Below are 13,330 nucleotides of genomic sequence, written 5' to 3'. Positions count from 1 at the left end.
AAAAAGTAAAAAATCACCTTACGAGAATAATTAAAAAATATAATAATAAATCAATGCTGGAACTGCTGTTTTTAAAAAAAAATAAAAAAAATATTGAAGCTATTTTAAAGATAATATAGACCTCGAAATGGTGCCAAACGCAAACTTATCCCGCAAAAAACAAGTCCTCATAGGTTGACGTAGTAATAAAACAATTATGGCTCTCAGAAGGCGGGGGAAAAAAACAAAATGGCCCTGTGCTTGGGAAGTTAAAAAAGGATTTGTCATGTTGAGGCGACTCTCGTAAAGGGGTTTGTCGTGTGTTTTTATCGCTGTCAAAATATGGAGAAGTTGCCCCATTTGGACGGTCACTGTCCATTATAGTCTATAGGAGATCTAGAATCCGTGATAAGGAGCGACTATGCCATAAGATGACATCACTCAGCGCTGCGGTCCCGTTACTCATCGGCAGCCTCTGCGTGGGGTTTGTAAGTTCTCCTTGTGTTTTCGTGGGTTTCTCCGGGTATTCAAAAACATTCAGTGAGAATCTGAGAAAAAAATTGGTGTCATTCTCCAACACATGTTCTAATCCGGAGGTATCAGTGATAGGGGAGACGGCACGGGCCGGTAGCCATTACTGCTCTACTAGTGCTCGAGGCCGTAGACTATATTTTACGGATATGATCCAGGGATGTGACGCAGGATGAAGGCTACAACCAAGATCCCGGAGCTCATGGGATCAGGGTCCATTGTCTGTGTAACTTTACTGGTTACTTTCCTTTTTATTATGCTTTTTATGGCGTAGTCCAGTTTTACGTGGCCCTGATGTGGGTTGTGATGTCGGCCGCGGCAGGTGTTGTTAGACCAGTGTAACTTGTATAGAATTTCATAGCAACAGTTTCCAAAGCAGAGGTGACGTGTGTGTGTGTAATCTCGTGCTCCCGTCCTGCCACACAGTGATCAAACATTACACCTGGTGCAGAGCTGATCTCTCGTTACAGTGTGTTTTCAGCATGTAGACTAAAGATAATGTAGTCCGCGTGAAGCTCCCTGTCATAATCCAGAAAAATACTCCAGGTTGGTCTGATGTAAAAGTCGACCTCCAGATATGAGACCACATAGTGACAACCGCAGTTACGCGATATAAGGCCCAGGTCACACGGTGCAGTATTTGTAGACTTTTTTTTTTCCCAAGACGTAAATTTTTAAGGTTTTTCTGGGACTTTAAGGCTATGTTCACACAGAGTTTTTTGCAGGTGGAATTTCTGCCAATTTCAATTTCCTGTTTGGAAGATTGAGGCAGATTTTCCTCTCTCTGCACACTGATTTTCGCGTCGTTATACGCAGTGTTTTTTCGCCCGCGGCCATTGAACGCTGCAGGCATAAAACCCCGCAAAATACGCTTTCTCTGCCTCCCATTGATGTCAGAGGCGTAAACGACCGAAGATAGGGCATGACACCTCCACCTCCCATTGAAATCAATGGGAGGCATTTTCGGGCCGTTTTTTACAAGTTTTGCGACGCGGTTTCTGCGACAAACTCGTAAAAAAACTTAACTTATTAATGACCTATCCTTAGGATTGGCTACCAATATTTCATTCTCTAAAGCCAACTCCCGGCACGCCTTTTAATCCACTTGTTTACCGAGGCACATCGCCATACATAGAGTTGTGACACTCCCCGGTACTGCACCGGCCCTTTTAGTCAACTGATTGGCAAGGGATCGCCACCGATCAAATAAAAGGCTGTGTTCACACGGCTTACTTTCAGGCATATTTCGGAGTGTAAGGGTATGTGCACACACACTAATTACGTCCGTAATTGACGGACGTATTTCGGCCGCAAGTCCCGGACCGAACACAGTGCAGGGAGCCGGGCTCCTAGCATCATACTTATGTACGATGCTAGGAGTCCCTGCCTCTCCGTGGAACTACTGTCCCGTACTGAAAACATGATTACAGTACGGGACAGTTGTCCTGCAGAGAGGCAGGGACTCCTAGCATCGTACATAAGTATGATGCTAGGAGCCCGGCTCCCTGCACTGTGTTCGGTCCGGGACTTGCGGCCGAAATACGTCCGTCAAATACGGACGTAATTAGTGTGTGTGCACATACCCTAAAACTCTTGTATTACGTTCCAAAATACACTTGAAATACGCGTGCAAACCGCTTCCCGTTGATTTTAATGGGAAATACTGTGCAGTTCATAAAAAGCGTATTTTTACGCAGCTGAATTCAAAAACACCTCATAAAAAGAAGCGGCGTGTCACATCTTGGTGTTTTTGTAGCGGATTTCCATTGACCCTACAAAAAACACTTTGAAAATCCACTACAAAAACGTCTAATATTCAGAGGCTGTTTTCTCTTGACATCCTCCTTGTATTTTTCTGCCTCAAACATGCCGTGTGAACAAACCCATACTGGCCTATTGTAAGGATTGACCATCAATATTAAGGTTGCGGAAAACCCTTTTTCGGCTCTGTTCCCTTCTGAGCTAGTTCTGTCAGAGGAGCAGAAAAACGGAATTCAATGACGAACACCAACAGCGGCCAACGGACCCTATTTCCGTCATGGTGTCCGGCGTTTTTTACCTGAAATAAATAGCACTACCTGCTGCACTATTTTTGCTTACATTTTTGACACAATCTGACAGAACCTCTGACGCAGATGTGAATGAGGCCCTAATTAAAGAGGCTCTGTCACCAGATTATAAGTGCCCTATCTCCTACATAATCTGATTGGCGCTGTAATGTAGGTGATAACAGTTGTTTTTATTTTGAAAAACGATCATTTTTGAGCAAGTTATGAGCAATTTTAGATGTATGCTAATTAGTTTCTTAATAGACAACTGGGCGTGTTTTTACTTTTTACCAAGTGGGTGTTGTACAGAGGAGTGTATGACGCTGACCAATCAGTGACTAATCAGCTTCATACACTTCTCATTGTTCCAGCCCATTGTTACAGTGTGATTGTGCAGTGAAAGAAGCTGGGCGGGAACAATGAGAAGTGTATGAGGCTGATTGGTCACTGATTGGTCACTGATTGGTCACTTCTTGGTCAGCGTCATACACTCCTCTGTACAACGCCCAGTTGGTAAAAAGTAAAAACACGCCCATTTGTCTATTAAGAAACTAATTAGCATAAATCTAAAATTGCTCATAACTTAAACAAAAATGGTGCCGGTGCGGGTCCCGTTTTCATGGATTTCCATAGACTTGAGCCTATGGAGGGATCTGTGAAAACTGAAGATAATAGGACAGCTTCTCTTTTTCAACGGACCCTTTACACAGTCCGTTGAAACAGCCGTGTGAACTGCCCAATTGAAAAACACGTGTCCGTGTGACAGCCGTTGTTTTAATGGCCGTCACATGGACGTAGTCAGCGCTCGTGTGAATAAGGCCTTAGATTGAGGGGAACCTCCTATGTGTTGTCCCTATCCATTGAAATTAATACAAAAACTTCCAGTGAGATCACTGGATCCCCCGTTTCTCGTGACGATTGGTGATCCAGTGGCCAGACACCTACTTCTGATTGACTTGTCTTTTAAAGTTACTCACTGGAAAAGCCCTTTAGGCCCCCATGCACATGACCGTAAAAAGTCTCCGTAATTGCGGACCGTAATACAATTATGGACCCATTCGCTTCTATTGGCCGCGGACACCTTTCCGTATCGCTACGGATAGGTGTCCATGCCGTAGATGAGTACCGAAAAAGATAGGACATGTCCTATCTTTTGCTTTTTAGGGGCCGTACGCTCATACTTTGTATGTGAGCACGGGTCGAAAATCCATCCCGCAATCGTGGCCTGTGGCTACGGGCACGGCCATGTGCATGAGGCCATAAGGTGTATGATTATAGCTCTAGTCGTAGTGCTATACAACCTCTGTATCATGATGGTAAAACGCTCCACAGTCCCGGCTCTTTTTAACATTCGCCCCTTCGGACAGTTCGCTGATGAAGTGAATCTTTCCTGGAGAACACAATCATTTTACGCCGTGATGGTTGTGCAGAAATTGATAAAGCCTCTAATAAATTGCCCTAATCCAGATTTGTGAATGAACAATTTGTTTCTAAAGAGCTTTTGTTTATGTAAAACTCGTTAATGCCAAAGCGGATAATGCCATCATAGGCACAATAGCTTCCGCCTGAGCGGCTTCCTGGCAGCGGGCGCCGGGCTGCTCCTCATGATATTCCAGCAGGGAAAGCCTCGTGCCAGATATAATCCATTGTAGGAAGAAGCAACAATATTCCTCCTCTCTCGATAGTGACAGGTGACATTTGTGGTTTCCGCAATCTTAATAAGCAGCATATTGGCAATTCTAGTCACACAAAGTACGCTTACGCCTAGTAGATCAGCGGCTTTGTGCGCCGTACCTCTATTAAGGGGCATCTCCCTACTTGGGTGACCAGGTCGTTGACCTCCGGCTGTGTGGGAAGAAGCTGCCAAAGATGGACACATAGTTCAACAGTTCGGTGTTGCTGTCCAGTGATGTTAGTAATAGGGGCGTGTCTGTGACAACCTTTCATTCATGAGTAGTCGAGTATCATGAACCACAGAACCCTGTATAGCAGAATAAAGGTCTGTATTATGGCCCTGTAGGCACTCGAGTACCACCGAAGGTTCTTCCGTGAGGCACCTTATTTCACACTAGATGGGGGCATACCGCAATATTTTTCTCTCGGATTCTGACTAAATCTGTGAGATATAATTGCCCGTGAGAAACAGTAATGAACACTTTACTGGTCTACTAACTGGTAGTTCTAACTGGGGACCAGGACATTAGCCAACCCAATATTAGTTCCTAAAAGGGAATCTTATTCTATGGAAGATATATATTTGTTTCTTTTGCACTCTGTAGACTGCTTTTGGAAGGTACGGACTTTCCTTGTGGAGATCCATCTGATAGGGAGTCTTAAGTGCAATGCTCCCTGGGAGAGAATATGCAAAATAGCTCTTTTCCAGAGCAAAGAAAGAAAACGATCTCATTAGTGCCACCTATAGGTGACCACCATGTAAGTCCATGTTTGACTCGGGTTAATAGTCAAGCCAGAAACACTAATCTGTAGAAAGCACTGCTTCACAGTCGTTTCTCCTCATCAGTACAGAGAAGGGTTCCATTTGGCTTCGTTCACTTCAGCTTTGGAATTCCGTTCATTGGTTTCGTCTGCGCTTTCTGTCAGGGGAACCCATGAACGGAATCCAAACTGAAAAAAACGGAAACCGTAGGTTTCCGTTTGCATCACCATTAATTTCAATGGTGACGGATCCGGTTCAAATGGTTTCCGTTTGTCGCCGTTGTGCAAGGGTTCCGTAGATTTGATGGAATCAATACCATAGTCGACTGCGCTGTTCATTCCGTCAAAACGACACAATCCTTAAACAACAGTGACAAACGGAAGCCATTTGCACGATTATCATTTGTATGTTGGAGTAAAATTGTTCTGTTTGTGTGTTTTTAAGAGTTGATATTTGTTATTTTTTTTACATGTATCATTTTGTTGTATCTCAATAGGCATTTCAGTAGGACAATGGAGGAGCTTGTCCATGACCTTGTGTCAGCACTGGAAGAAAGCTCCGAACAGGCCAGAGGATGCTTTGCCGACACTGGAGATCATTCTCGAAGCATTTCGTGTCTCCTTAAGCGGCAAGCTCGGAAACGGAGAGGAAGGAAGAGACGTTCCGATAATACTCATCACCCGTGGGAAACCGGACACTGTCTAAGTGAAGGCTCAGACTCCAGTCTAGAAGAACAAAACAAGGACTACCGGGAAAGTGTCGGTAATAATAAAAAAGACAGTGACTCAGATGATCAGCTTTTATTAGCTAAAAGGAGACCGTCCTCCAATATTAACAATATACGTAGTAAAAGGCCTCTGTGGCATGAATCTGACTTGGTTGCTGACACCTTGGTGAACAGGACCTTACGAAGGAGACGGAAAGTGAAAAGAATGGCCATAGACCCGCCGTCAGAAGTCTCTAGCACCTTGACGTTGTCACAGAGTCTGGATCAGGAAATGGACAATGACTCCAAACATTTTCAGCTCCTGGAGATATCCAAGAATAAAGTGAAGAAACGGAAAATTGCTCCTAGACATGGACCTGAGGTTCCTGATGAGGGAGTCGTGGTGGAAGGAGAAGAAATCGGTCATGGGACCAAAGACAAGATGGACTATGAAGAACAGAAGGGCTCGGATGAAAACATGAGCGACAGGTTGTTTTTGTAGAACAATATGTGGAGTGTGGAAATCCAGAGCTGCTGTGTCGTCATTTCATGTCCCTGGTGATTAGTAATAGAGGAGACATAATTTTGGGTTCTTAAAGATAGAATCCAACAGTCCCGTCCTCGGGTCCCCAAAACAATGATCACCGTCCTTCCCTTATCTCATTGAAAAAACTTCTCATCTCTTCAGATCCCGGCTCATATGTAATATGAGCTGGGATCTATTTGGTAGATCAATCAGTTAAATTGGGTCCAGTATTACTAGTCTAATGTAATATCAGGACCTGGTCCTACAGTAGGGAAGGCATAAAATACATTAGGAGTCAGATGAAGCACTCCAAGAGCCAGGTTGTCCTTTATGTGGTCCAGCAATGGCACATTGGCTTCTTAAAGGGGTTGTCTGGGCACAGGTGATTTTTTAGTACTGATGACCTACCCACAGGATTGGTCATCAGTATATGATCAGTGGGGGAGCAGACACCCGGACCCCACACAGATCAGCTGTTCCGGCTGCCTCTGGGCACAGGACGCTTTGCAGGGATCGGTGCCGGAAGCATATGGCTCCGTATACTGCATAGTGGTCGTACTGCAGCCCGGCCGCTATTCTGTGACCGGAACCATTTGCTTCCGGCACGACCCCTGCAAAGCTTCCTGTGCCTGGAGGCAACCGGAAGAGATGATCGTGCCGGGTCCGGGTGTTGGACCCACGCCGATCATATACTGGTGACCTATCATGTGGGTAGGTCATATCCCCGTTGCCGGAATGACACAGTTAAGTTGGCCAAACTGATTTTGGCAGGATTGACCCGATGATCCTATGGGTATGGGGCCTCCCGGAAGAAGGATCGGCATGTTGGATTTGACCCGCAGCGATCTCCCCTTTATGGCCATCTTTAGACTGTTCTCATGGTTTTCGTGAGAAGTAAGTGAGGTCATTGGTCTTCTAGCGAGCAGTCCGATGTAAGATAACATGTCTAAACAATGGTGTAAATATCGCACGTTGTGATTATATCCTGTTCTTTACTGCGCACTTGTAGTAGATTTGACTGTTCTGTGGGAGCGACATTGAGACTTCTGCATACAGTTACATGAGTATTGTATCTTGTTCTTAATCGGAAGATATTCTTTCCTTAGCTGCAGGACCTTCCAAATTTTGTTTCCATTTTTTCGGACAGAGAAAGAATAGAGCGGTGAACGCTTTCTCGGCTGTTTTCGTAAATCCCATAGAAATGAGTAGAGAGCCGCACGGCCACCATATTCAACCTCTTCTCTCATGCGGCGCCCAAACCAGCTAGAACAGGGTTCGGGGACCTCTGATCTCCTGATAGGTTCAGATCCGCACCTATCAGGCATTTATGGCATATATAGTTGGAAATACCCTTTTAATTAATAAAAAAAAGCTTACCAAAAAAAAGTTTCTGTACATCCCCTTTAAAGGGAATATGTCGAGTTTTGAGGCCTGAAGACTACTGATTAATGAGAGGCGTAATTTTACGGCTGATCACACTGAGGAATTTTGCAGTGGAAACATACCCCAAGAGAACGTAGCCAGCCCCGCCCCTCTACCCTGAGTGATAGCTCTAGCGGTCTCCTGATTGGAGGCTAGAGCCGTCACTCAGAGCAGAGAGTGGCACTAGCGAGCGCAACGCCGGGGGACTGAAGCGTTGGTAAGATGTAACAATGCCCTCCCCCTCCTCCCCTATATCGCGCTGTCAGAAGTTTTGAGGTTTCAAAGCTGCTGACAGATTCCCTTTACCACAGTATTTGGTCTACGATCTAGTTGTGTGTGTTTTTGTTTTTTGTTTTTTTTAAAGTAGGTCTAAAATTCAGTGTTTAAAGGGGTATTCTATTTCTCATTTATTAAGTGCTGCTGACATACCTATCGTAGCCGTTCAGTAGACCCCTTTCTCTGCACAGTCGAATAGTAAAGCCCAAGGATCACTACTGTGTATCGTACATACGATCTAACTTAATAGGTCTTAATATGGCGTTGACCAAGTGAACACGTTACTGTACCTGCACAGTGCCAAGATAGTATTTGCGCCATTCAAGAAAAAAAATCATGGCGCTTCTAGCGTATGTCGTCTCTTGTTCTTACAGGAAATACCTTAAAAGAGGAGCGGCCACCTCTCCTGATGTGTCTGCTTTAGTAAATACTTGTATTCTCCAGGAAATAACAATTCTTGAACATCTTTTTGTTCCTCTGTTATTCCTCATAGAAATTTATGATTAAATTGACAAGTGTTAGCAGTTGGGGGTGTGTCCCTACAAAGACGGACACTGTCCAATCCCAGTGGGGACAGAGTGAGGCTGTCTCTGACCTCTCCATTCACGCTCCATTCGCATAGGGTGTACTCCAGGACAGCTGTTCTCTGGTTCGGTGGGGGTACCGGTGGTTGGACCCTTACTGATCAGACATTTATCACCTATCCTGTGTATAGGTAATAAATGATCTTTATGAGAAAACCCCTTTAACTATTCCTGGTCATCTTTTCTTAGAACTGGGCATCGTGCCGCTCCTCCTGTTATTCATCCTGGAAATGTATAAAAAATTGACAACTGGGTGCTACCAGTTGGCGGTGTTTCCCTACAAAGTCTGACAATGTCCAATCAGTGCTGGCAGAGCGAGACCGTGTAGGGACACACCCTAATGACAAGGGTAATGGTAACACACAGTTGTCAATTTATTTATACATTTGTAGGAGGAATAACAGAGGAATGGCAAAACTCCCGAGTTCTAAGAAAAGATGCTCCAGAATTGTTATTTCATGGGGAATACAACTATTTACTAAAATATACATATACGGAGAGGTGGAAATAAATTCTGTCTGTCTACAACCACCACTAGGGGGAGCTTACTGAGGACTAATTTATAAGTTCACGTCTAACTGTATAAGTCTGTATGAAGTAAGCGCCCCCTAGTGGCGGATGCAGGCAGGCATATAATTTTAAACCCTAATTCACACGAGCGTGTCCGTTTTGCGCACTTAAAAAACGCAGCGTTTTTCCTGCGTTGCAGTTCCGTGTGGCATGCGTGTACGGTGCGCGTCACGCATTTTTTACGTAAGCACGAAAAACTGAAGGAGGTGTTTTATTTTTCTCATCATTTCTTTAGCAACTGGTGTGTGAAAAACACGGACAGCACACGGATGACGTCCGTGTGCTGTCCGTTTTTTTTTTTCCACGCACACATTGACTTCAATGGGTGAGTGATGTGCAGAAAACGCACAAGAATAGGACATGCAGTGAGTTTCACAATGTCTGACTGGCCCCATTGTATTGCATAGGTCCGTGTGACGTGAAATACACTGGTGTGAATAAGGCCTAAGTCTATGGCTGTGGGAAGGGAAGCAGTAGATTTGGATCAGAAAGACACCGCTCCCCCCTATATAGATGTGAAATGACATTAGTCAACATCGAATTTTGGACAAATTTAGATATTTAAAAAAAAATAATTAAAATTGTTACAGGTCAGTCGACCTTGGCTACCTAGGAGGCTATCACTCCAGCTGATCCGCTAACCTTGTATATTTGCTGAATTGCGCTGATACGTTCTTGGAGGCTTGCAAAAAAAATAAAAAAATTGCTCTTCAGGGCCTGGCGTTTTATGTGCAGGAGAAAGGTCTGGAGAGGCTTTGTAGTCGGGATCGCTCCCTGCTCGAGCTCTCGTGTTCTGGGATCAGACTGAATGGCTCGGCATTAGAGAGGAGCAGCGAGCGTGTGATGGAGGCAGATAATAAAACACATCTATTGTGTCAGCGCCCCCGTACAGGCGCATCTGCCTGCTTGTCCGGCTCCCATTACATTCCTGAGGTTTTATGTGCCAAAAATAATGTGCTCCGTAGTTCATAAAACCGCAGCATTTGCAGCACGATTACAAACCAATTTCATTTCTCCCTTTTCGTGGACATTGAAAAGAGGAAATCTATTCACCATATCTATTATATATAATTGAAAAATAATTTTTTTTCTTGTGATTAATCTTTTTGTTTTTGTGTCTTTTGCAGTGAATCCAGCAGTATAAGCAGCAGCGATGCCGGTTTGTTTACGAACGACGAGGGACGCCAAGGTACTGAAAAATGTTTCCTCTGCTTGCCAAATGAAGTCTAATTGAAACGCGCTAATTAGAGAAACGCTTTACACCTTGTAATTCATACTGGTGGGGAAGACCAAATACTGCAGGGTTTCTGCGCGGTGACCGCAGTGTAATGGGATCGCGGTTTACTTTTGAATGATTCTGATCATAGATGACCTGGTTTGACTGCACCTATTACCTGGCAGAGACATGAAGCAAGTGCTTGTGATTACAGCGGCTGACTTGTTTATACTCTGTAGAAGAATATGTTTGAGAGCAATTAGTGGTTTCTATAGGTGATCATTCCAAAACGGACACATCCGTGTGAATAAGGCCTCAGGCTGAGTTCACACGGGGCGGATACGAAAAACCGCACCAAACTGCTGCAGTTTTTCGCCCGGAATGTGCGCTGTGGAAAATTGCAGCACTCAGCCGACCTGCTAGCAGACCGGCCTGGGATGACGTTTCATATCAGAAGACCGATGCCTGTTATTGGCTGCAGCGGCGGTCACATCGGACGTCATCCCAGGAGGCCGGCTCTCTGACGTCATCCAGGCCGGCGTCCCGGGATGATGTCTCTCTACTGTCTGTTTTAGTTAATAATTGTATTCCACATGAAAAAAAATTATTCTGGAGCATCAATTCTTAGAACTCTACATTGTGCTGTTCCTCTGTTATTCCTCCTAGAAATATATGAATGAATTGACGACTGGGTGTTACATGTTGGAGGTGTGTCCCTATACAGACGGTCACTGTCCAATCAGTTCTGACAGAGTAAAACTGTGTAGGGACACGTGTCTTTGACAAGGGGAATGGTAACACTCAGTTGTCAATTTATGAAAAAATGTCTAGGAGGAATAACAGAGGAACAGCACAACACGAGTTCTAAGAAAAGATGTTACGGAATTGTTGTTTATTGGGGAATACAAGTATTAAATAAATCAGGCGTGGCAGGTCCCAGGTGGACACTTTACAGATTAAACGTTAACGCATGAAAGAGCCAAATTGCGCACATGTTACAGATCGCACACGTTCAAAAGAAAATAATCCAAACGGATTCTGGTATTTGATTTGCTTTGGTATCTTCTTATTCCAGGCGATGATGAACAGAGTGACTGGTTTTACGAGAGTGAGTCCGGGGGAGCGTGCGGTATGACAGGAGTTATCCCTTGGTGGGAGCAGGAAGGGACCGCAGATCTGGAGAGACAGCTCCCTGACCCAGTCTTCGAGAGTATCCTCTCCGGCTCCTTCCCTCTAATGTCCCAGACTGCACAGAGAGGTTCGTGCTGGCTACTCATTCCTTTCTCCTTGTGTCCTTTTTTAAAAGAGCATTTTTTTCGACTTGCCATTTATGTCCCCCGGTAATCGTATATGTCTTCAGTTATCGAAGAATTAGTGAAAAATGTGATTTACGTTTTGGAGTGATTGGAAGCCAAGAAGGATCTTATGATCAGGAGTTGTGTTGCCGGTCACATGATTCGCCTCTGCAAATCAATGGAGAGGGACATGCTGTTTAACATACAGGCGGCTCTCGTATTGTGCGTTTAGGAGGATGTTTAGTGGTAACGTTCGCCTCCGCTCGCTTACTGGTTTTATGGTATATGAGAGATGCCCTCAATTAACGCTTTCCCTGCTAAGAGAATTATCACACATTTGACATGCACAAAAAAAACCTGCATTAAAAAATAAATTAAAAAAAATCTATATATATATATCTTTAGATTTATTACACCTCTTGCCTATATATTTCCTATAAGTAGGCACAGCATACATTGTAAAAATGTAACCCAGCACATGACAATTATGGACGTCTTGCAATTTTGCCTCGAAGCGTAACATTACATAGTTTGTACGGTTGAAAAAAGACACATGTCCATCAAGTTCAACCAAGGGACGGGAAAGGGGAAGTAAAAAATTTCTACACATAGGAGCTAATATTTTTTTGTTCTAGGAAATTATCTAACCCTTTTTTAAAGCCATCTACTGTCCCTGCTGTGACGGCTCCTGCGGTGTCTACTGTCCCTGCTGTGATGGCTCCTGCGGTGACTAGTCCATAGATTCCCAGTTCTCACTGTAAAGAAGCCTTGTCGCCTCTGCAGGTTGAACCTTTTTTTCTCCAGACGGAGGGAGTGCACCCTTGTTTTTTGAGGGGGTTTTACAAGGAACAGGATTTCACCATATTTTTTGTATGTGCCATTAATATATTTATATAAGTTAATCATGTCCCCCCTTAGTCGTCTTTTCTCAAGGCTAAATAGGTTTAGTTCTTTTAATCTTTCCTCATAACTTAGATTCTCCATGCCCCTTATTAGCTTCGTTGCTCTTCTTTGTATTTTTTCATCCTTTCTATGAACTGGAGCCCAGAACTGGACTGCATATTCTAGATGAGGCCTCACTAATGCTTTGTAAAGTAGTAATATTACATCCATGTCCCGCGAGTCCAGGCCTCTTTTTATACACGACAATATTTTGCTGGCCTTTGAAGCAGCTGATTGACATTGCATGCTGTTATTGAGTTTATGATTTACAAGAACACCCAGATCCTTCTCAACAAGTGACTCTGCCAGTGTAGCGCCCCCTAGGACATATGATGCATGCAGGTTGTTCGTACCCAGATGCATAACTTTACATTTATCTACATTAAACTTCATTTGCCAAGTGGATGCCCAAACATTGTGTAAATATAACATAAAAAAGATACGTTTGTGGCTAAAAGACTAACGCAAGCGGAGTCCGAGACGCACAGCACCTACTGAAAATAAAAAAAATCAAGTCTATGCACATATCTTCACAAGATCACCAAGACCAAAGAGACCAAAAATTTAGACAAATGGTGTGATTAGGTGCAGGAGGTTATTAGATGTGAAACTGCTCATCTTCTAACTCCTGTGGTAGAAATAAAAGACCCCACTAAATGTGACAGAGAGCGCATATCCTCTCATTGGTAAGAGGAGTGATCACATGAGGAAAGGGAGAGAGTTTACCGTATCAGGCTGTGATTTTCCTTCCTGCTCTCACTTGCAGCTCCCCCTCCTCCTCCCTTACACAGACACAGA

The 13,330-nt window shown here is 44.1% G+C and overlaps 1 protein-coding gene across 2 annotated transcripts in view; it reads left to right on the top strand.

Annotated features, from left to right (window-relative positions):
- The window catches only part of GPATCH2 (G-patch domain containing 2), a 118,552-nt gene that overhangs the window by 3,383 nt on the left and 101,839 nt on the right, over positions 1-13,330 (top strand). For both annotated transcript variants that reach the window (XM_075863342.1, XM_075863343.1), the window contains exons 2-4: positions 5,492-6,190; positions 10,207-10,268; positions 11,371-11,553. In XM_075863342.1, coding sequence (XP_075719457.1) covers positions 5,492-6,190; positions 10,207-10,268; positions 11,371-11,553 — 944 coding nt within the window. The remainder of the gene's footprint in view (positions 1-5,491; positions 6,191-10,206; positions 10,269-11,370; positions 11,554-13,330) is intronic.

Source organism: Rhinoderma darwinii, chromosome 4, assembly GCF_050947455.1.
Source record: "Rhinoderma darwinii isolate aRhiDar2 chromosome 4, aRhiDar2.hap1, whole genome shotgun sequence".
In the NCBI taxonomy this organism is placed as follows: domain Eukaryota; kingdom Metazoa; phylum Chordata; class Amphibia; order Anura; family Rhinodermatidae; genus Rhinoderma; species Rhinoderma darwinii.
This window is presented reverse-complemented; position numbering and strand designations above follow the sequence as displayed.